The 24,723-nt window shown below is 42.1% G+C and overlaps 1 protein-coding gene across 2 annotated transcripts in view; it reads right to left on the bottom strand.

Moving 5' to 3' along the window:
• The window catches only part of TOLLIP (toll interacting protein), a 46,234-nt gene extending 21,884 nt beyond the window's left edge, over window positions 1-24,350 (bottom strand). For both annotated transcript variants that reach the window (XM_034770319.1, XM_034770320.1), the window contains exons 1-5: window positions 24,215-24,350; window positions 10,540-10,689; window positions 8,280-8,462; window positions 3,462-3,614; window positions 1,485-1,575 (exon numbers count right to left, since the gene is read on the bottom strand). In XM_034770319.1, coding sequence (XP_034626210.1) covers window positions 1,485-1,575; window positions 3,462-3,614; window positions 8,280-8,462; window positions 10,540-10,689; window positions 24,215-24,247 — 610 coding nt within the window. In that variant the 5' untranslated portion in view covers window positions 24,248-24,350. The remainder of the gene's footprint in view (window positions 1-1,484; window positions 1,576-3,461; window positions 3,615-8,279; window positions 8,463-10,539; window positions 10,690-24,214) is intronic.
• Between the last annotated feature and the right edge of the window lie 373 nt (window positions 24,351-24,723).

The raw sequence follows: 24,723 nt of genomic DNA, 5'->3' as shown, positions 1-24,723 counted from the left end.
CCCCCCCTCCCCTTAAGTAGCCATCTCCCCTTATCTCTTTTTGAATTTACATTTTAACCTGTTTTATCCTGTAGAATCTTGATTGATTATGCATGACCATTATGATGTTAATCACTTTGTTTACTTCTGTGTATAAATATTGATGCTCACCCCTAATAAACTTGCCACACTTACTCTGAAGCCTTTCAAGCTAAGGATAGTGTGAGCCCGTTGATCAACGAATTGGTGTCTGGTCTCTGACAGATTGTGAGCCCATACCAACTCCGCACGAACTCGGGTGCTGGAGAGGTGAGTGAGGACTTGCTTTTTTACCTAACAATCATGCCCTACCCATTCTGTCACTTGAATGCATTTATTAACTTAAACCAAAAAACCCACACTGAATTCAGTCTTTCCCTTTGATGTACACAAACTGACATTATATTAGAGTCAGCTATTGCACCTGAATCCATGTCCATATCATATCAGAATGAAACTTTTAAACACCATATGTCATGTGAGAAATAAAATATCACAAAAAGCCTATTAAATACTTTAATGCTGCTTCCGAAGTTTGAAAGGCAATTTCACAGTCTAATTGATTTTTACTACTTTTTTACAAAAATAAAAGGGGCTCTGCTTCAAAGTATAGGCTCTCTCCTTGTCCCAGTTGTGTACAATAATGCAGTGAATTTCAGCAGAGAAAGTCTATGCTAAACCCTCTGAAGAAAAGTTGGTCTTCAGCTACTTGTGTATCCTGGGCTGCCATTTTAAATAACTTTCTTCTACATGCTATTGCAAAGAAGCACTCATGGGTAGATTCTGTCCCTCTGTGAGCACAGAAGACCCTGCCAACAGAGTAGAAGTGGTCCAGTTCTGCTACACAAAAGAGGATTCGGAGAGTCTACAGGAGCCAGGACTCCCTGAGTAACGGATCCCAGCTCCATGGAAGCTTCCTGTGCACCACTGTGCAGAAGGAAGTTGGGGTCCAATTGACCTGCTGCCATATAGATGGGATCTTCCACTGTGCCAGCCTAAGGTCTTGTCCACACAAAGTAGTATTGTTTATACACAATATTCAGACAATTGTATTTCAGTTTAACTTAAACAGATTTCTAATGTATGTAGAGCTTGTCTACGCATGAAGTTATTCTGCAATAGCTATTCTGCTTTAAATTCACACCCTACCTTATTCTGCAATAACTCACGTGTAGACTAGTCTTGGTTTAAACCTAAATAAGCTTTTTGGACTGATTTAATTAACCCAGTTTATAAATCACATCTTTAGTTAATGCAATGTAAATCACAGACGAAAAGCTGACTGACTCCATATTTGGGTTTGGTTGCTCTCCTGCCTTCCCTCCACCCGTCAACATTGCACAGTTGAGAAAGGACCATAGAAAAGATACTGCCAACATCCTCCTACACAGAACACAAGAGAATATTATTCCTTCAGACCTCCAAAATAATTTTCCAAAACCCTTAAGGAAGGATGGAGAACATACCTGCAATAGGTACATATCCAACTCCTTGCTGGTATACTGTGGGCATCAGGACCACTGGCTGCGGCTGCATCATCATGGCTGCTGGTATGGACTTGATACCAAAAGGATGACAGAAAAGAACAGTTAAACACAACTAAAGTTGACAATGCACTTGAGCAAAACCTTCAAGTCTTGCTAGTCACTTTACATTGACTAGTACAGCAAACTAGCAATAATAGATATGAATATCACTTTTCAGGAAGTCAATGAGTACGCAAAATGAATTGCCATTTGAAGGAACGAATCTATAACCCACAAAGCCATGTCAAATTAAGCTAGCTTTTTGTAACAATTCCCAGATAAAAATGGAGGTACTCATTAGTAAGAAGTAGGAAATAATCTGAATTTCCAAAATTTCTTGTATACGTTCATGAATTCTGCTTCATTTCACAAATTGTAAAGTTTTTACAATAGAGTAAATTCTGTATAAAGAGCTTTAATCCATTACTATTTAAAAGGGAAGTCATTTCTCAAAAATCAAGTGAGTGCAGCTGGATTAGTTTAGACGAGCCAAAGAATGTGAATTTGGTTTAAAGCAGTCTCAATTTAGACACTGTACAACTTCCATTAATACTAATACTCTCACTGATCAAAGATAACAAACAAACAAACAAAAATCATATTATCCATGTCCACAAGGGGGTGTATTGCATCTTGCATAGTGTTTTAAAGGTTGATGTCGTCTAAGGCTCCTTGAGCTCTCTGAACATGTTATTTTTTTTCTTTAATTGGCAATTTTTGCAGGCACTGCTTAAGTCATTCAATATCTACCTTTAGTGATCTAAACTGTTTGTAAAAATGGTGGAATCTTTGTCATGATCAATAAATAATTTGGATCCCAAGGTTTTGAACAAGTCAAACCCAAGATCAAGTTGGTCCTGAGTTTGCAGAGTGCTTCTTGCTTAAGTTCTGCCACTCTTACTCAATTAGTAGTACTTAAGAGTAGTTCCACCACTCACTGCAAGTACAAGCGGTAGAATCCTCCCCATCTGAAGAGTGCCTTCTGGACCAAAAGCCATCTAATTTTTCCAACACAAAGATTTCCCAGCATCTTCCCCTCGCAAAAGGTTCTTTTAAACTATTCTTTGCCTCGTATGACTTTTGATGTTATGAAATTTGTAAGTCTCCAGTTGAGCATAAAACCTACAGTCTTCCATGTGAAAGTAAAAGTTCATTTAAAAAAACAGGAGTACTTGTGGCACCTTAGAGACTAACAAATTAATATGAGAATAAGCTTTCGTGGGCTACAGCCCACTTCTTCAGATGCATATGCTCATATTAATTTGTTAGTCTCTAAGGTACCACAAGTACTCCTGTTCTTTTTGCGGATACAGACTAACACAGCTGCTACTCTAAAAGTTCATTGTGAATTTTGAGCTGTCTGTGCCATCAACCTAAATGATTAAAACTAATCATTATAGGAGCACTCAAAATACTCAAAGTAGAGAAAGATTAGTTAAGCCTACTCAAACAATCAGGAATACTACTATTCAGGTTACTTAGAAAGCTTGTAGGGGGTGAAGGGTTATATTGTTATACAAGCAGCAACAGTTTCACACAGTTAGAAAAACTAAACTTCAGCTGTAGATAGAACAGCATGGAGGACATGTCATTTTTGAAAAATCAGGAAATATGAAGAACTTCAAAGAATCTGGATACCATTTTTCTCCTTTCAACTCATGGTGTGCCCATTTTTTAGGATAACATGCTATACAGCAAGTGCAACATCCAGCTCTCTCACTGAGTAGAATGGCAGTGTTTATTGATACAACAGTTAAAAATATTAGGTTCACTTACATCAATAGGTTTCAACAATATAAAATCAACATGATAAAACATGGTTTACTGAGCTGTTCTATTATATCAGACTTCTCCTCTGTTCCCATCCCTAAGAAAGCCACCCTCCATATCCTGAGGGCAAAAACGCATTTGGCTTACCGCATACGACATGACCAGGTTAATCATTCCTTCTTTGTCATCACCCTGCCTTCCACTCAGGCTATACCACTCATCCTCCACCTTTCCTTGTTTCAGAGACTCAGGAATAGTAACGTGTGTCCAGGCGATGCGGTCATCCATTGAAAAGGCTCGCTGAAGGGCATTGGAAATAAAATATTGCTGATCAAACTCGCGGCCTTCAGAAAAAAAAGTTTCTGAACATGATTTCTGATTAACGTTCTTTGAACTCAAGTCTCAGTGTCACATTTTACCCATTTCAGTTTTAAGCCATCCTTTGCAACACAACTTTGACAGCAGAAATTAAACACTAGGCTGTTCAGCCAATATTCCTGCAAAGATTTTTCCCTACTGAAGATTGTATTCCAGAAAGGATACAGCTAAGTACCTTTTTAAAAGAGGGACTATGGCTTTTCAGCATGGGGAGCTGCGACAGGGTAGCCAGAGACAGCTTATTACTTTCATATCCACAGATTGAATATGCTAAAGAAATGCAACATTGGCATCAGTATGGACTGTACTGACAGCAGCTCCAAAGTGATATATATTGTAGGTTCTCAAATGCTGATTGATCTGAATGCCTCTAGTTGCAGTATTGCTACTTTGAACTACTAGCCACCTATTCATCCTCACTATCTTAGCTCACTAAAGGATCCAAACTACATAAAACTGGAAACCAACTTGAGGAGGGGAAAGTTATTTTGCACTTTAGACAGCAAGGATAACCTGGCATTTATCAGAGAAGTTTTTTACAGCCCCAGGAAAAAACTAATTAGTTCCAGTTTAAGGCATGTATTGTAGTTAATACACATCACATTACACTTAGTTTTAGTTACATATTCAAGTTGTGGTTACATAAGGCAACAGATTTATAGATTATTTAGGGCTGTACAAATAAAAAGTAAATTGCAGTGGGTGTAATACTAATATAGTCATAATATAGAACATCAGAATATATGTATATATTTTGGTTTGGTATTTTCTCAAGAAAGTTAAACAAGTCATGACTCATTTCAGTTTTCAATATTATATAAACAAGAGTCAAAAACATTCCAGTATAGAAAACAACAAGGAAGCGATGTAGGCTTGAAGCATTAAACAATCAGAAGCATGAAGTGTTGCAGACTACCAGTCCAAGGCCATTTGGCTATGCAGCATTTGGCAGCAGCAGGCCAACTTTGATGTAGTGGATAGACTGACTCTATTCCTAACTTCTGAATGGATGTATCCAGTTTGAAAAGATTTGTTCTATAGTTGCTGAACTTGCAGGACGCTGATGCAATTATTTTTTCCCAATTTCCAGGTTTAAACTGGGTTTAAGCTGGTATTTACCTGCACCATCTTCAACTAGTTTTTCCTGGGAAATTGCCAACTCTGTTGCGCAGAAAAATGTTCCCTACAGTTGGAATCCTGAAGTGAAGCCTCCAAATCCACTCTCAGCAAAACCAGTTTTACTTTTGAATGGCTTGACTGTTCACATCAATTTTCTTTGGAGAGGGGACAAAATTAAGCTTCCAAACCGGAAGCAGTGAAAGCCCAATTGCTTGACACACATTTAACCCAAAACTGGACAAAAGCATTAAAAACATATTGTAAGGAGCAATCACACAATGGCAGTAAGATTGGTATTTCCACATCTGATTTTTATGATTCTCTAGCCAAAACAGACTTACTAAAACCAGCACTAGATAAATTTGCTAGAGTATAATTTTTCATTACCACTTTCTACTACTGGTCGAGCTGCAGAGAAACTTCAGTGTGAGGGCAGAGAATGTATAAGTAAAACAAAAAGTTAGAGAGCCTACCAACACTGCCTCCTTTTTGAGGAAGCATATGCTTTGATTCATTTGCAATCATCTCTATCCACTCACCATACACCCACATCTCTTTTATGATTTCTAATACAACAGTATGTGAGCACCTACCAAGTATCTAAAGATAGAAAATACATATTTTTTCATTCCTAGAATGTAAAAGATAAACCTTGATTAGTTTGTAGGGATTCTCTTGAGTGCACATGCATGGGCCTATGTGGAGAAACTGAGAGTGAGCTAGGCAGAAATGAGATTTGTGTGTAGTTGTCAAAATATTAGTGAGGATGTTGGTCATTTCTCTTGTGGGAGTGAGTTCCACAGGTCCAGCTCCTGTGAAAGTTCTGTCTGCTGCAATCACAAGCTTCCGCATATTCACAGTGCCATTGTTCCAAAGGAATACATCTCCCATGAAAATTAATGTTTTTTAATTCAAGAGGCTGTTGGGGCAGACAGCGAAGCACATGTTCAAAGTGAACAGTTCTGTTAAGCAGATGGGCTATTGCATTTTTTTTTAAACCAGATGAAGCTTTTTAAGGGAATGTGGTTTCATTTCTACATTTAACAAATTTCAGTAATCAAGGCAGGAAGTCACGAATGTACAGACCACCACAGTCAGGTCTGAGTCCTATAGGGTCACCAGTTATTTGTCTGTGGTTATCTAGGCATCCAACTTATTCTGAAAGAAAAATGCCCTTGATAGTGGCTCATGCTACAAAACGAAGCAAGTTCTTCAACATGCTTCCCATCAGCACCACCTTAGTCTTGTCTGGGTTCCAGATTAAGACAGCTGCTTTGTAGTGGGCCAATTTCACTTATGTATTGAGAAATGGACCTATTTACATTTGGTGTAAATGAGAACTCTCCTAATGGTTTCATACTGATCTTGAATAACATGAGGGGAGAGAATTAAGCCTTATTGAATTCTGCAGATGGAAAGCCCTGGAGATGATCAAATGCCCACCAATAATCCTCTGGATTCAGCCCAAGGAGGAAGGACCTAAACCATTCCACTGCATTTCTGTTTGGCTCTGCAGCTTCTTGAGATCAGGACAGGAGTAATTTGGTCATCAACAATATCAAGTGTCACAGAGATCCAGTAAGTTGAGTATAGATGTACTTCCTTGTCTGTGGGCAGGTGATCATCCACAAGAATAAGCGTTATTTAAGTACCATGTCAAGTCTTGAACCCTAACAGAGGAATCCAGGATACCAGCAGAACAGAAGGTTTTGTTTCTTGATAGCTTGCTCAAAAACGGGAAGATAGTGTGTGAGGTCTCTTGTGTAAATGGATGATTTCTTCATTGCTGGTCAGATTATTTAGGTGTTATGGCAGATTCCTCTCAAAGGAGAGACTGATGGCATCTATTCATTGAGAACCATGGGACTATCTATCATGACTATTCAGGAGTTTGAGTAGTTTAGGGTTCCAAAGTACACTATCCAGCACTTATTGGCCAAAAGATTGGCCACCTTGACATAAGACAATTATACTGAAAGAAAAATCTTGAAAGCTATGAAAACCCATAGATGTGATTTCATACCCGTAAGGTACAAGATTCTAACATGTTACCATTATAGATAGCTTTCTAAAGCTATTGTCTCTCCCACATATGCACCAGAAGCAGCAGTGAAAGTTTTAGGCACCAAGGATAGTAAGAGAGGAGCTGGGAGGAAGAGATTCAACGAGTGAAGTGGAAGGCAGCAGCAGAAAAAACCAGGAGGAAACTAGAGCTGCAAGGAAAGAATGCCTGATGTGAACCTGGGATTCTGGCTCATAATCATGTACTATGAATTTTAGTCACTGGAACCCTGTAGAGGAGCGGACTCGCCCTTGCAGCACCTCCTGCTGGTTGCTTTGGGAATTAGTTCATTCCAGCTCCTGGAGCACCTTCTGCAGGCCGGTGACCTGCCTGTCGTCTGGCCCCAAGTCCCTCCCAGGACCCCAGTGCCCCTGTACCTGGGGTGCTGCCCCCTAGCAGTAACCCCTCACACACTAGGTCTCCCCTCCCAGGGGAACCCCTACCCACTAACCCCATCTCGCCTCAGTACCAGGCCGCTGCCAGTCACTACCAAGCCCCTACTCCCTGGGGCAGACTGCAGTGTCAGCCACTCATCACTGGCAAGGGGGGTTTGGACCTGCTGCCTCTGCCTACCCAGGGCTGTCCCTTTGCAATCCCAGTACCTAGCTGGCCTTACTTTAGGCCTGCAGCCTGGAGGGTTCCCAGCCCAGAGTTCCCCAGCTCCTTTAGCCTTCCTCAGGTACCTCTCAGCTCCAGGCAGCCAGGCCCTTCTCTCTCTAAAGCAGAGAGAGAACTGTCTGGGCTTCTGGCTGTCCTGGCCTTTATAGGACCAGCTGAACCTTAATTGGGGCGTGGTCCCAGTTGAGCCTGACTTCCCACTCAGCCAGGGAGCTGCTTGCCCCAGCCACAGCCCCCTCCCAGGGCTGTTTTTAACCCCTCTGGACCGGAGTGGGGTGACCACCCTGCTACAAACCCCTTAATGGAATCATTTTTTAATTCAAATTTGCCTACAAAGATTATTCTACATTTAACTGATTTACTGTCACCAAAACTCTTACATCTTGGATTCAAGCTGTGATCTGATTTGAAAAGTCTTGCAACATTATCTCCCAAAGAACTGCACGAGCAGCCTATTTTTAGTTTAAAATGCAGAATATAAGAATGCTCCTACGTACTGCACTGTAGTTTAACATTAGAATATTCAGAAACCACTTGACTTTAAGGCTAACATAACCCTCTCACAACCCCTATGTCATCCCTCCAGAACTCATATAATTACATCAGAATCTCAGCTCTCATTAAAGACAGTGCCTCTACCTGTTGTTGAAAAGAAATATGTTCAAGTGTGAGCCACCCACACAAAAAAGACACATTCCAGGTGCTGGTATACATCACTGGGCTACGTCACCTCAGTACAGCTTTGTAAGGTCCCGCCCCAACCACCAAAGCAAAAATAAAATTCTAACCTCATCAAATATCTCAAGATAGAAAGAGTCCACACCCGGGGGAACAGTACACTGAATAACTTTGTTCCAGCGTGGGTTTTTGGCTCCATTGTGCGCTGTAGGAGTTTCATACACAGCATAGCCAAGCCGTACCCGACAGTATGGATCCATGCGGGTCATACCATAGTTCTTTGCCAGTTTTGCCTGGGAAGAAACCAAAAATGAAGAAAGAAGAAGAAAATAAACAAAAAAATTAAGTTTGCCATTTTCTTTATTAATTCTTATGAGTGAAACTATATTAGTTTAGAAGAAGTCTGTCAGGATAGAAAGGGGATACTGACCGGGCCCACCTATGATGTGGGCAGAGACTCAAATAAAAAAAGCAATCCTCAGGGGTAGAGCAAGGCTGAGTTAGGTTAGATATGGGGGGGGGGGGGGAAGAATCTTTCTAGCTCTGGAATAGGCTTTCCAAGGGAGGTTGTGAAATCCCCATCATAGGAGGTTTTTAGGAACAGGCTGGACAAACACCAGTCACGGATAGTCTATATTTACTTGGTCCTGCCTTAGTGTAGTGGGCTGGACTTGACTTCAAGGTCACTTCCAGCCCTACGTTTCTCTGATGCTATGATAAGTTATACAATTGCCTAAATAAATGTGGTTAGCAAAAAAGCACCAAATTTAGTGTAAAGGCTATATTTTATGACTGTCAATTGCAGTTAACACCTGCGACTAACTGAAAACAACATTAAATGCATTATTTTTTTTAACATGTTAATAGCACATCTCTGGGGGGGGGGAGGGCATGAGTTGGAGTCCCAGAGTCCTGCATCCACCAGGGCTGAAGGTGGGGGGATAAAGTATCCCACCCTTAGGCTTTAGAGCCCAAGCCACAATATTTACACTGAAAGATTATGAGAAAAGGTTTACTGTTAAGTCATTTCCCTTTGGAATTTTTATAATTACAAATGTATATACAAAAATATGGACAGTGTCTGGAATGAAGGCAATGAAAGGCTGACTAGAAGAAGCAAGTCTTGGGACTTACAGTATTCTTACACATTAATAGCATAGTGTCCGACAGTAATTCCTCTTTAGTTCTGGCTCAATGTCAATATGACTCTTTAAATGCTTTTAAAAAGCCCCACAAGTAACAAGGGAACTAATTAGCAAAATATATTATACTACTTCTTAACTGAATGATGTGCACAGAAGATTATTCTCTCTGAAGCAGCAAAATATTTTAAGATTCCAATAATGTCAACGTTTTGTCTGTTGGTAGTCCAAACTTGTACCTCGTCTGGCCTCTTTGGCCCTTGCCTTAGCTCACTTCAGTCTGTCCAAAAGGCAAAAGGCTGCACCAAAAATCATTTACCTTGTCTATCAGTTAGAATGTACCCAGACCCTTCTGAAATTCCTTTAACTGCTCCCTTTAACCTTCTGTATCGAATGTAAGGACTCTCCCATCACTTTCAAAGCCATGCACAACTTAGGTCACATCTACTTCTCCAATATAGTCTTTTATCATAATTTCTTAGCCAGAAGCCAACTGTTATTTCGTAAGTCAAGTTATACCAGGAGCTTGGTTTCCAATTACCCCCACCCCAAAAGAGAAAGAGTTTACTTAACCAACACTAGATGGCAAGATAATTGTTAATGAAAGGAATGCAAAAGTTTAGAAGGCTAAGATGATACAGTAGTTATCTAGGGAATGTCCCAGAAACACCAAAACTTCTCACTTTGACATGAGATATATATCTATATATAGAATCAGACATGTAGGGCTGGAAGGGATCTCAAAAGGTCATCTAGTTCCGCCCCAACTGCACTAAAGGAGGACCAATATTATAAGCTGCAGTTGCAGTCATACAGTATCTTATTTTACACCCTGATGAAAAAAAGCTTCTGCCCAAAAGTTATTTTAACAAAAGATGTTATGGAAGCTGCTGCTCCTGATGGTTTAGTAACCCAATGACTGAAGCACATGTCCACTCAATTACTGTACGTGGCCAAAATAGTAAATACTGATGAGAAGTTTTAAATAGGAAAACGGCAGTACTGTGCATTACTGTTAATGCTGTGCAATTTAGTATGTAAACACTGCTAGGGACTGTGTGGGCAGGTCATATTTTATAATGAGAGACTAATACACAGAGCCACTTAGCTGGAAACTAAGTTATCCAATTAGTGTAGCAACTTCAATTTCAGCACCAGATCTCATGGGGCCACTGTTAGAAGATGTAGCAGATTAACAAATGTATTAGAAGAGAGCAACAAATCATACCTGTACTACAGTGATGCTGAGTCTGCCTACTGTGCCCATCGGTCCTCCATACTGTAACTGTTGAGCTGCCTGTGCATCCAATTGGATCTGCTGCTGCTGCTGTGTTGGGGTGATACGTAAGAAATCCTGAGGAAGCTCACCAATATACACCTGTAGAACAAAAATCAGATTCTAATTTATAGCTCATTTCCACTAGTAAAAGGTTCTGCAACAAGAAATGGAGGAAGGAAAACAAAGAAATGGCCACCAAGTCACTTCAGCATGTTTTTATTCTAATTTTGGTAGCATGAACAAAGTGGTAAGTTTGCATGAGCTATGCTTAAGAGAAACCTATAAAGGCATTATTATGCAGGTCTTTGGACATCAGTGCTGAGTTATGATGGGTGTGTGTAATATTTTTATTTAAATCACATCACACATTTTAAAAATTTGCTTTTAAATTAAGCCTGATCCTGATAGATAGGTTTATTTGTATTACTATAGCACCTAAGTCAGGACACCATTATACTAGCTGCTGTACAAACTCAGAACAAAAAAAAATAGTGTCTACCCCAATAAGATTACAATCTAAATAAGAGATGAGACAACCAATGGATACAGACAGATGGGGGAAGTACAAGGAAATAAGACAATATCAGTCAGCATGATAAGCAGCGGTGACTGCACATCATCAGCCTACTCATTGCCACGTTTTTTTGTAGCCGTCTTGGCAAAGGAGATGTTTGAGGTGAGATTTAAAGGTGGATAATGAGGTAGTTTTGTGGATACTTAGTTTGTGGATGAGATTACCCAGAAATAAGATGTAGAGGGAAAAGAGAAGGGGACCAAGAACAAAGCCCTGTGGAACCCCCACAGAAAGCTGGTGAAAGGGGAGATGAGGAGGATCTTTCAAAGGACACACAGTGAAGGAGCAATTGGAGGCAGGAGAAGACCCAGGAGACTGCAAATTCACAGAAGCCAAAAGGGGACAAGCTTTCAAGTGGTCCATGGTCAACTGTCAAAGATGGATGATTCATCAATGAGGATGAGAATGGAGCTGGTTCTGTGCTTTAGCTAGGACAGTGTCAGAGACATGCACGGGGCAGAAGTCAGATTGGAGAGGGGTTAGGATGAAACTGGAAGAGATGAACTCCAAACAGTAATCGTACAGTATGTTCATTGACCTTAGAGATGAAAGAGAAGGGGCAGAAGTTGAAGGGATCGTAGTTGAAAAGACAAGTGGGGTCATGGGTGGATTTTAACATGAAACAGACTATAGAGCATGCTTGTATTATAAGGGGAAAGAATCAGAGGACAGGGAGATTTAGGCCAGATCTACACCACAGACCTATACTGGACACCCCTGAGCAACAGTTATACGGGGCTAAGTCATTAAGCATTGGCTTTAATTTTGAGATGGGGCGGGGTTCATTTTTAATCAAGTCCTAGCTCAGAGAAAGTTTTACCAAAATTATAAACACTCTCAGAATATAAGGATAAAGTTAAACACATTAATAGACTCTTGACTAAAGTGTTACATTATCCCACTTGTGTCAATTAGCCCACTAAGCAAATGATGCAACTTAAAAAGTGAATAGAAATGGGTAAAACAGCCTCTATCAATCTACAAAGGCAAAATATTTGTATATTTATAATATGAACTGTGCACTAAATAAAAGATCCTGAATCTATTTTAAAACATTATATACAAATTGCTCCATTTTCTACAGAGCCTTACAGATCCCGACAATGGTGACACTCAGAAGTATCCCACAAAAATGAGCAACACTGTCATTCTTACAAATGCTTATCTACAACATCTTATTGTAGAAAATTAGAACATCTTTAAGCTACAGTCTGAGAATTACAAGCTTTAAGATATAGATGCTATACCTTTTAGATACTATGAAAAGTAATTTGGCAAGAGATGACACTCCTAAACAAGACTGTCAGGATCTCAGCAACAGTAGGTGCAGCAGGCCAGGACTGAAATGTATTGATAAAGCTAGGGGTAAGGAAGACAACCTGAATGTCCATCCACATATTGCCAATTTAAGTTAAGAATGGCAGAATGCAAATGTGGTACAGAAGGTACAGAAACTCCTCGCTTAATGTTGTAGTTATGTTCCTGAAAAAAATGTGACTAAGTGAAACGATGTTAAGCGAATCCAATTTCCCCATAAGAATTAATGTAAATGAGGAGGTTAGATTCCAGGGAAATTTTTTTCACCCAGACAAAAGATACACACACACACACACACACACAGTATAAGTTTTAAACAAACAATTTAATACTGGTACACAGTGATGATGATTGTGAAGCTTGGTTGAGGTGGAGGAGTCAGAGGGTGGGATATATCCCAGGGAATGGCTTACTGCTAAATGAACTAGCAATTGACTGAGCCCTCAAGGGTTAACTCTCACAACACTCTACAAGGCAGCAGGAAAGGAGGAAGGGCAGACAGACACACACCCTGTGTGTGAGAGAAAAAATGCACATTTCCCCTTTAAGTAGCTGACCCCAGGCTTAAGTATACTGCCTTGTTAATTAAATCAGCTTGCTGAGACCTGAGACCTGCAGCTCCTGCCTAGAAGCTCCCTCCATTGGGCGTGTGTCCCCCCCGTTCTATGGAAGATGGGGTAAGTGGGGTGCAGGAGCAGGGCGGAGGGGGAGACACCCTGACACCTTCTTCCCCCCTTCAGCAAGCAGGAGTCTCTGGGAGCTGCTCCAAGGCAGAGGGCAGGAGCAGTACATGGCAGCGGGGGGAGGGACAGCTGCTGCACAGGGAACTTAGGGGAGTGGGGAGCTGATAGGGGGGCTGCTGGTCCACCCTGGTTCCAACCACCCACCAGCTAGCTGCAAGGGGCTGCTCTTCCTGCAAGCAGTGGACAAAACAGGTGGCTGCCAAACGACGTTAGACGGGACCATTTCACAACTTTAAATGAGCATGTTCCCTAACTGATCAGCAACTTAACATCGAAACAACGTTAACCGGGACGACTTTAAGTGAGGAGTTCCTGTATTTAAAATCTCTTGTAATGACATCTCAATTGCCAGTGTTCATTGATAAAATGTGATCATGGACAGTTTGTTTCAATTAATAAACCTAATACAATCAACACTGTTTTGTGCCAGGCCCAAACTCAAAACTAACTGAAAAACTGCCCTGTCTTGTATTGTAGAAGCTTTGAATATTTAGTTTCTGTAAATTTATTCAGATCTTTTAAGGCCCAGAAGTGACAGTTACTTCTTGGCTGAGTCAGTCCTGTAATATGCAAAGAATAACGGTGTACTTCAAATACTTGTTTAGTCAGCTTCAATTTAAGAGTAGATAATACATTTTAAACATTTATATAATTGCTATTTGACCCTTAACACAACAATATGAAAGTTCACATCCTAGTTCAAGAGTCAGTCTTTCTAGTACCAAGAGCCTACATCAAAATGTAGAATTTGTAAAGCACCATGAATGAGGCTAAGTTTTTGTCACGAATATTTTTAGCAGAAATCATGGACAGGTCACGGGCAATAAACAAAAATTCACAGAAGCCCATGACCTGTCCCTAACTTTCATAAAAATCCCTGACAAAAGGGGTAGGCAGGTTCAGCACCCACTGCTGCTGGGGATCCCCGGTCCCTCACTGCTGCGGGTGTGGGAGCTACAGGGTCTCCTCACCCCCCCCTGCAACTGGGCATCTCTGGGGGGTTCCCCACCCCCTGCGGCAGCTGGGCAGCTCTGAGGGGTCCATCAGCTGCCCAGGCGGCAGGCAGTGGGAACTCCCCACAGCTGTCCAGCCTTGGCAGGCAGGGGGACCCTACAGCTACCCAGGCACAGAGTCCTATGTCCGCCAACCCCCCGCCATGGTTAGGCAGCTGCAGGGTCCCCCTACCAGGGTTGGGGCTGGCAGCTGTGGGGCGGGACTGGCTGGGAGCTCTAGCTCCAGGGCAGAAAATGTCATGGAGGTCAATGGAAGTCATGGATTCCGTGACATAATAATAGCCTTAACCATGAACTATAACAGCCCCTGTGTGCGCGCATGGGGAAGGTACCAATCCTTTAAAAAAAAAAAAAAAAAAAAAAAACGGCTAGAGCCTACAGCTGCAGCCTAGGAACAACAGTAACAGGAAGCAGAACAAGGAAGAAAAGCAGTGGGTGGCAGTTGCTCCCACGATATCTGGATACAAGTCTAACCTGATTCAGAGACTTAGGTGTGGACTGTCAGTACAGGACTCTATACCTGGGGCCTAATAAAATGATTGTTGTAATGATTCTTGGGCTAAGTCTTATTAAAAAGATACCCACTAACCGAATGCTATGTATCTGCTTCTCCTTGTCCCTGGGCTGTTCAATTGCAATCTATTGCTGCTCCACTTGAGGAAGTTACAGATGGGGCACACCTGTAGTGTCATGCCAGGCCAAAAGGGGTTGCTCAGGTCGTGACCACACCTTTACGTAGCACTATTATCTTTTAAAAATAAAAACCATTTATATATAATCAGCGATCCCTCGATTTGAGGATGATCTCTACTTCGGATTTACACATGGGTCCTGAGATGACTCAGGAGTCCAATCCTGGAACCACATCAGTTTTCTTGAGATACTACAAAGATGCAATGAAAGCATGTTTCCCCTGACCCATGGTCAGAGATCTCACGGTGGTGAGCCGAGAGTAGAGGACTTGTTTTTGGAGGCAAGAGTCTGGCATCCGCACACAATGTCCAACCCAACAGAGTTGGTGCATGAGAATCATTGTTTCAATGACGGTGACACTGTCTTCAGGGAGGATGCTGGAATTAGTGCAGCGATCTTCCCCACTGATACGAAGGATATTACAGAGGTATCGTTGGTGGTACCTCTCCAGACTCTTGAGATGCTGTCGATAGGTCACCCAAGTGTGATATATATATAAAAATAGAGGAGCGCAGGACAACAGGGTTCAGAAGGAAGAGTTACATTTTGACGTATCTGTGCCACGACCATTGTTTTTAAAGATGATTTGCAAAGAAATAACTTCACTGCATTCAATGACCCTGTACAGTCTAAGGAGGCATTTCACTATTAAGTTTGTCAAATGCCCCTAAGGGTACATCCAAGCTGCAATCTACAGCTCAAGTAGGTATACCCACACTAGCCTTAATCTAACTAGTACACTAAGAATAGCATGGAGACAAAGCATTGTGGACTCTGCATGGGCTGGCAATTGAGTATCCACCCATGATCCCCAGGCAGGCTTGTGAAACCAATGCTGAAGCTTGTGATGCTTACAGTGTAGACATACCCTTAGTGGTCTCTAAGTCATGAGAAGAGCTTCCTACCTGCTCTGTATCTGGAAGCTATTATTTTGGACCCTGCAATGGAAGCAATAGTCCAAATGCTTTCCTGAAGAGTTAGAGCCCCTATGTTTCTAAGAGTGGGTCCCAAGAAAAGGTGACAAACTATTGTCCCTGGGATTCTCTCTCTCCAGTGCCAAACACACACATAATTTAGCTAGCTGAAAACAAACAAATGCAGTGAAAACCCTCCTAGAAGGGTGAAACAGAAAATCTGAAGTCAAAATCATTGTTCAAAAAAAAGAACACAATCAGCCTTCTAAAAAAAACACAAGCTAACATCACAACTCAACTCTTTCCAGCTGAAGGTGAGCTGCAAAAAAACACCTACCCACAAAAACAACCAACTCATAGCTCAGACAGGATTATCACCTCTTGGTATTGAGAAGACTTAATTCAATCCCACTACAAACAAAATAGCAAGTTTACAGTCTCCAAGAAAGGTGTTTGTTGGTGTGGAATGAAACTTTCCGCACTGTCCATACCTTCCATTCCTAGCAGTCCCCCTGTGACGCATGACCAGAAAGGGTTAAGCATCCCACAGGATAAATGACTCAAATTCAACCCTTCAAGACATGGGGGAGAAAATGTTTGTGTATTTACATATATATTAGTAGAGGTCAACAATGTAATCAGACAGTCCCTGTCTATGCTGTATTCTCTTAATTCAGAGATCAAAAGGACATCTTAACATTTAAATGAACTGTAAACAGTATATCACTGTATTCATCTCTTTGAAATGTATAGCAAACCATCTGCAAATGGTGGAAAAACAGGCAATTGCCTTATGTTAATCTGTATGGCTCATCACCAGGGATGCTTAGAAAATGGGTCCACTTCAAGGTCCCCATGTGTGCCTTTTGTTTACCTAAGGATTCTGAGCTGTCAAAGAAGGCCTGAAACTGTATAAAAAATGGCTTGGGTCCTGATCCTGTCATCTCAGATCTGCTTGAGGCTTCATGCAGGGGAAGCCTAAGCCATAAGAACTGAGATCCCAGTCTTGACTGGACCACCCTCTATATAAACATTGGACTATGAACTATTTCTGAAAGAACTCTCTGCATCTACAAAGCTGACCATCTCTGTTACAAAACTGAATCTCAAGAATTGTGCTCAACTCTGTATGTATACTGAGCTTTTAACCAATTCTCTTTCTTTTTTTAATAAATTTTAGTTGAATAAGAATTGGCTGTAAGCGTGTATTCGGTTAAGATATGGAATATTCATTAACCTGGGAGATAACATGTCCAATCCTCTGGGATTGGCAGAACCATTTTTATATGATGAATAAGATTTTTAGTAATCCTCCTCCTATTTGACTTAGATGTTTAGGTGGAGACCTGAGGCTGGGTTACTTTAAGGGAACTGGTTAGAGAGTGGTAGCCGTGTTAGTCTGTATCAGCAAAAACAACAAGGAGTGTTAGTCTCTAAGGTGCCACAAGGACTCATCGTTATTTTTAAGGGAACTATGTTGTTGGCTTCTGGGTAACCAGTAAGGTATTATAAGAAGCTCTTTTGTGCTGGTTTGGTAAATCTAAGTATTGGAATATCCACCAGCTTTGGGGATTGTCTGTCCCATTCTTTGTAGTTCACCCTAATTGAGTGACCTCAGTTGGCTCCCCTGGGACACTGGTCACACCCCCACCAGCCAATTTCTTTCTCCATAAGTATGTTCCAGAACCTCCAAAAAACTCCAGCTATACTAGACTTGGAGGGTCCAAGCCCATGTTAAGCTGGGACTAGGATCTAAGCCCTATTGCTTTCCTGTGTGCACTCAGATTCCAGAAGTCCTCTGGATGTATCCCAGAGTTCCTTACAGCAATTTCCTTAGTCCTCTCTATGCTGACAATCTGTGTTGCAGTCTATTGCACTCTGCTGCTAATGGGAGCCACACCTCCGAGCTGCTCAGATCACTGTTAACCCATTGTCTGCTGAACACTGGTCTGCAAACACAGTATCAGAAAGCCTGCCCTGCAGGATGACAGAGCAGCAGAGCTCCCAGATCAGTATAGCTGCTCCCACACCCTGTAGGGCAGCCACTTGGTCACTCTCTGCTCTCTGGTGCCCCCTGCCCTCCGTAGGGCTGCGTGCACTGTCAGGACAGTGAGTAGGAGCCAACCCAAATAACTTCCCATAGCTTCCTGCAGCTCCAGTTCCTCATTGCTGCTGTGTAGAGTTTGCCCAGAACAGGGAGCAAAGCTGACTGGCAGGAGGAAGTTCTTGGCTGCCAGGATGTTGGGGGTCATCCCTCTCCCAGCCACGCTGAGCTGGGAGTTCTGCCACTCCCTTTCCCTGCAGAGAAACTGCTTGGTCCCACTCCACTCTCTGTTCCTTGTTCCTGGCCCCCTCTACCCTTCCTGGGGCTAGGGTTACCACCTTTGAAATGCAAAAAGGCACCCCCCTACCACAAGACAAGCCCCCCACAACCCCAAGGCAACTCCACAATCTCCCCCCCCCCAACAGCCACTTATAGTATCTAAAGAGATAACACATATAGATAAGATTGATAACATCCCACTCGCCTCACTCTTGCCTGACTCAAACCCCCTCTCTCATACATGTGCAGTGCACTTGACTCTTGGTGGGCATACAGCTGCTGTATTTTCAATAATTTTGATCTGTTATCTCAAACTGCAGAAGTGGGAACACTGCAGCATCTTTGGCTGGATACAGAAACTTTTAACCTTAGATATCCCAGTGGATTCTGATAATACAAATCTTTAAACCCACATTAAAAAAAAACCAGCAGATTAAATTATTTTCCTGGCAACTGGTGAATTCATATAAAAAGCGGGTAGGCCAGGCAAATACCAGCTAGGTGGTAACCCTAACTTGGGGCTACATGAACTGTGAGGACAGTGACTGGGAGTCAGTCCCAAAACTTCCCCCCAGCCTCCTTATCCCTGCACCTGCTGCATTGGCGAAGGGATGTCAGGGGCTGCCAGAGGATGCACTTGACTGCTTTGCAGCCAGCAACAGCCAGACTAGGTCTGGGTGTTTCCTCCAAAACCCACAATTTATGTCAATCTTCAAATTGAACAGAAAAAAAATTAAAAACACCTTCATTGATCATTTTAAAAATTACAAATTGCAAAGTTTCATTTTAATAATTTGATGGCCCTGGAGACGAACGTCCTAATTATCTCCAGAACAGGTGCACATGAATATTTTCCTGCCAATGTGACTCAGCCTGGAGATGGAGAACCCATTTCTCAGACTGAATGGTAGTTCGGTATAAAGCCTTCTCAAATTGTAGTCATTCTACTGAAACAGCCACCAACAGAGCTAATTATGCAACTTATGTACTAGTGTGCTCCTTATGGGCACCTGAGTTCCATCAATGGCACTGTCACAGTTAGGAAACCGGGTGGGCTGGAGAGTTTTCCCACAGTGCAACACTGTCATAGGGCTAGTTTAGACACTGAGGAGTTGGTGGCGCTTGGAACTCTGGGATAGAATTACTTGGACTCAGGTCTGTGAATGCAGTGTAAATGTCAGAACCCTAGGTTTGAGCACGGGTCAGAAAATCCTTAACCTAGGCTTCAAATGCAATGTAGATGCTCTCGCCCAGGGTTCCCTGACATGGGTCAGCTGACTCGAGTCCCACTAACCTTTGGCTTAGGGTATGTCTACACAGCAACGTAAGAGGGAGCTGAATCCATACCACTCCGCCCTACACCCTCTTGACTCTTCCCTACAATACTACCACTAGTGCCAAATGGCTTGCCAGTTATCTTTCCTAGTCAGCAAGCCCTAACAAGGGCTCCAACTGGCCCTACTGAAATATATAGGGCTGTGATAGTAAAGCTACTACCCTGTTTCCCCGAAAATAAGACAGTGTCTTATATTAATTTTTGCTCCCAAAGATGCGCTAGGTCTTATTTTCAGGGGATGTCTTATTTTTCAGAAATAAAAAATGCCTTATCATCGGTGGATGCCTTATTATCGGGGAGGTCTTATTATCGGGGAGATGCCTTATATTACAACGAGAGGCAAAACTGTAAGTAGGCCTTATTTTCGGAGGATGTCTTATTTTCGGGGAAACAGGGTAGTACAGAACAAATACGATTACAGTTCCTTTAAGAAAGATATTTGCCTTACCCTATGTATAAGTCTACTTTTATTGGCATTAGCCTGATTTTAGAAAGCAAGACGTACACTGCAGGTAAGTATCAGAGGGGTAGCTGTGTTAGTCTGGATCTGTAAAAAGCGACAAAGAGTCCTGTGACACCTTATAGACTAACAGACGTATTGGAGCATAAGCTTTCGTGGGTGAATACTCACTTCAGACGTATTCACTCACAAAAGCTTATGCTCCAATACGTCTGTTAGTCTATAAGGTACCACAGGACTCTGTCACTGCAGGTAAGTGAGCAATAATCCATCATATTTACTATTCATACATGGAACAAATATTCTTAATGCTCAAACACCAATGTAAAATCTGTTCTCATTACTCACCTCTCAGTCCAGCTTTCAATATAAAACATAAGAACGGCCATACTGGGTCAGACCAAATGTCCATCTAGCCCAGTATCCTGTCTTCCAACAATGGCCAATGCCAGATGCCCCAAAGGAAATGAACAGAACAGGTAATCATCAAGTGATCCATCCCGTCACTCATTCCCAGCTTCTGGCAAACAGAGGCTAGGGACACCATCCCTGTCCATCCTGGACAATAGCCACTGATGGACCTATTCTCCATTAACTTATTTAGTTCTTTTTTGAATCCTGTTATAGTCTTGGCCTTCACAACATCCTCTGGCAAGGAGTTCCACAGGTTGACTATGTTGTGTGAAAAAATTCTTCCTTTTGTTTGTTTTAAATCTGCTGCCTATTAATTTCATTTGGTAACTTCTATTTCTTGTGTTATGAACTAGACTAGAGACCACCACCTTTGAAAATACCCAGCTGTACAGTCCAAAAAATTTCTCCAATCACTATGCAATAGGGAACGATGGAATTTATGATAAATCATTAGATCAAGCTAGCTCTTTGGTTTTAAAGTGGGATTAATATAAACAGATTCCATTAAAAAGGAGTCAATGCTAGAGGGCATGAACTAAAAAAATCTTTCACCACAACATAGATTAGTCTCTACGTAACATGACAATTGCCCTCAGTACCAGCTCATCAAGCCAGAATTTTTTTTTATTTTTTTTTAAGTTTTCCTAGCAACCAGAACAAGCTACCAAAGAAACTGAAAATCTATAACCTTAAAATATTGCGGCTAATGTAGAAAAACTGCACTAAGTGCTGGGTTGCACCTGTTCTCAATTTGCAGTAAGGATTGTTTTAGGCCAGATCAGGATCAGGAACTTTTGCCTCTACAGAAAAATCAGGAGTGTGTGAGATTTTTTTGTAACATTTCTTTGCTGGCAAAAGCCATAGTGTAGACTCAGTATAAGAGTGCTTTTGTCAGTATAGCTTGTATAGCTAGCAAAAAAGGATAACCTATACCAGCAAAAGCACCTATCTGCTAGTATATACTGCATATTCACTAGGAGGGTTTTGCTAGAATACTATATTGGACTGATAAATGTTTTGCCAGTATACATATAACTATAGAATGAGGCCTCAGTACCTGTTTGTACAGCACTTGGCATAGTAAATTCCCCAATCCTGAGCAATGGCTCTCGGTGCTACAGTGATATAAACAATTAATAATGGAGAGCAGGTGGTACAGTCATTTGAAAGGACTAATATGAATTCCTAGACAAAAAGCTATATTAAAATAGATTTATAGTTGAGAGTGTCAGTAAAATAATACAATATAAATATATTGAAATTATCCCCAAGCCAGACATTATAAACCTAGGGAACTCAGAGTTCAGATTTGTTTCAAGTTTTACCTTAACATGTTACGGTAGGGAAATGCAGAGTTAGCACATCAAACATCCTTAAGTGTGCCTTGTAGTAACACCATGCTATACCATGATTAGACTTAAATCATTTTAGTGTCTGAGGTCCCAAATTAGATTAAACTGATTAAATAACACTTTAGATTTTCTTGCCATCTCCGCCACCCCTCAACAGTGTTACTACAAGGCACAATTAAGGTTGCTCATGTGCTTTAGAAGAGTAGTGTTGAAAATACCTAGAAATTTACTGTATCCTCCTCCTCTCCTACCCTATGCAAATCCAGAACCAAGACCAGACCCTGAAAACAAAGACCTTTGGGCTGCCCTTCTAGTCTGGACAGGAAATTCTCACTGCCCTCTTGGATCAGCTGTTCCTGCTATATGCTGGGAAGCCCTGGCCAGAAGTGGCCTTCCCCTGTCCCCACTGTGTGGAGAGGCTGGGAAACCTGAAGCCTCTCTCCCCACCTCTGGCTCCTGGAACACAAGAGGGGGAAACGTGACAAGTATCCCTGTAAACCCTCACCTGTTAAGTTATCAAAACAGCAGACCTCATAATAATCTCCATTTTTAAGTCTTACTCCTTCCATTTGTAAAAAGAGCAAGATGTTTTGGATTTCATCTTTTAAACTATAGTGTTTAAGAGATGCTGTAACATCTAGCACACTCCATGTTTCACCAGCAAGCTGTTGACCACAAAATCCTCTCTGTTGTCCGCTTGGCACTGACTTGCGCATTGTCTGTATCCATCCCCATTTGTTGGGGTTTATACAAAGCTGGTCTTTGAGCCAACAATCATCTGCAGAGTGTGTTTGTTTCCCACACTGAAAATACACAGTTGGAATGTTGTCCATGTTGTGCTTTGAAACCAGTTCCCAAACAGGATGCACAATATGGAGTACAAGCCAGAGAACAGTGACAGGAGTTGAGAGGAACTGGAAAAGCTTTCAAATTGTAAACACCTACAGTTTTCGTTTCTAGATTGAAAAATACTGAGCAAAGAAAATTCATATGTAGAGATATTCATTTAAGAAGTAGTACGTCTTACCAACTTTAGTTTATTTTTATAAAATTGAGCTGATCAGTAGAGTGAATTTGTCTGTTTGAAAAATGGTATTAGTAAATAACAGTCATTAATTGATTTGGATTTTCTTGCACTTCAAAATTATTTTAATGAATCAACCAAATTCCTGAATATTTATATTCTAATAACTAAACATACCTTCATATTTCAATTGGCTATGATTTTTTCATTAAGAATATGTAATGCTGGCTGAAAAATTTATGGCATATTTCCATTTCAGAGCTGGCTACAGACAAAGAATGGTAGGTGAAGCAACTATGTATTGAGAGGTCAATTCTGAAACTTGGATACCTTAAATGCCCATTTGGGTGTCCTTTTAAGTAGCAAAATTGGGGATTTTGGCACTCAACCTTGAAAATTAGGTCCAAAACCTGCAATGTACTTTGGGAGTTTCCTATTTGATGCCTATGCTACATAAATGAAAAGAATTGTTATACCTTTGAAATGTTGCCACAGTTGGAAAACACAGCCATCTAATTATTCATGTAAGAACCTTGCCCCTGGGGCTCAACAAGCCCACTCAAAACTGTGTGCATTCAGCAATCTGCTTAGACCCATTTCACCTAATTCAATAAACTGTTTATTCATCATGCAGGATCCTTCTTTTAAAGGACAGATATTCTAACTATGGTTATTTCAACACTATGGTCGAGATTTAAACACACAGTTTAGAGAAAGGAAGATTTACTTATTAGTAACTAGAGTTCAGAATATATTGGCCTCTGTAGAGACCCATTGACCTCCCACTTCCCTTTTCCATCAAAGTCTTTAAAAATAGACTTCAAAAAGCTTCTGATAAGTGTGATACAGTTAATATACCTCAAAATGATTGTTGTTGCAACCATTAAGGAAGATCAAGTTATTCTGATATCTAAAGTCATAACGCAATTCAGTAGCACATTTACGCCTACAAGACTAAAGCATTTTAACCATGTCAGGGCAGTGACTTTTGTAAAGAGGTCTCCCGACATGGAACAGACAGGGCCTCATGTCAGTATTTTAGTAAGAGGAGAAAAACAAAGTTCCAAGGCGAAGAGTGCTGTATGACTAATAAATTTCTTAAAGGTGGTGTAGGAAGATAAATGCTTGCCCTGCAGCTTCTCTCAAGTTNGAAGAAGGGGCACCCCCCCCATGGGTGATGGCAATGGGGAGCCAGAGCGCCCTCCCCCACCCTTAGCCCCGGACACTAGGGAATGAATGGCGGGGAGCCACCCTGCCCAAGGCCACGGGCTGGGTGGGCTATGGTGAGAGGTCAGACGCCCGGCCCCTGGGGCCCAGGTCCATGGTGAGAGGGGACAGAGAGCGGAGCCAGGGCAGGCCCCCTGCCCACAGGGAGCGCGGGGGAGACACCCTGCCCCGGGCCCAGAACGAAGGGGGAGACACCCTGCCCTCGCCCCCTGGCCCTGGGTAGCGGTTACTCACCGGGCCCCGCTGGGTGCTGACGGTGGTCGCCATGGCGGGGACCCGCTTTCCGCCCGAACAGGCCGCTGCCGCCGTTAACCGACCGTCTCAGCCCAAGGCTCCGGCGTCAGCTGAGCACAAGCCGAGCCCCGCCCCGCTTACCCGGCACTGCGCATGCGTGGCACAACGGATTTCCCGCTCCAAACCCCGCCCCCTTTGGCCGCTTCCAAAAGCGAACCGCTATGCAAGTAACACGCATGCGCCGTCCGGCGGTTTGTCACTGACCCCACCACCTTTGGTCTCCAGCCTTGCGCATGCGGCAAGGGTGTTCGCGCCTTCATTTCCCCCTTCCCCATAGGGTAATACGCATGCGCAACTCAGCTCGCTAGTCCCCCAATTGAGAAGGGTTGGGGGAGCGACGCGACATCTTGGTTAGCGCATGCGCATGTGACATGGCTGGGACTAAATTCGTGTGAAATGTCTCTCAAACCGCCATACTGCGCCTGTGCAATGGGATGTGCCTCCCCCGT

The sequence above is a fragment of the Trachemys scripta genome, chromosome 4 (genome assembly GCF_013100865.1).
Source record: "Trachemys scripta elegans isolate TJP31775 chromosome 4, CAS_Tse_1.0, whole genome shotgun sequence".
In the NCBI taxonomy this organism is placed as follows: domain Eukaryota; kingdom Metazoa; phylum Chordata; order Testudines; family Emydidae; genus Trachemys; species Trachemys scripta.
Note: the sequence above shows the minus strand (reverse complement) of the source record. Positions and strands in the feature narration are given on the sequence as shown.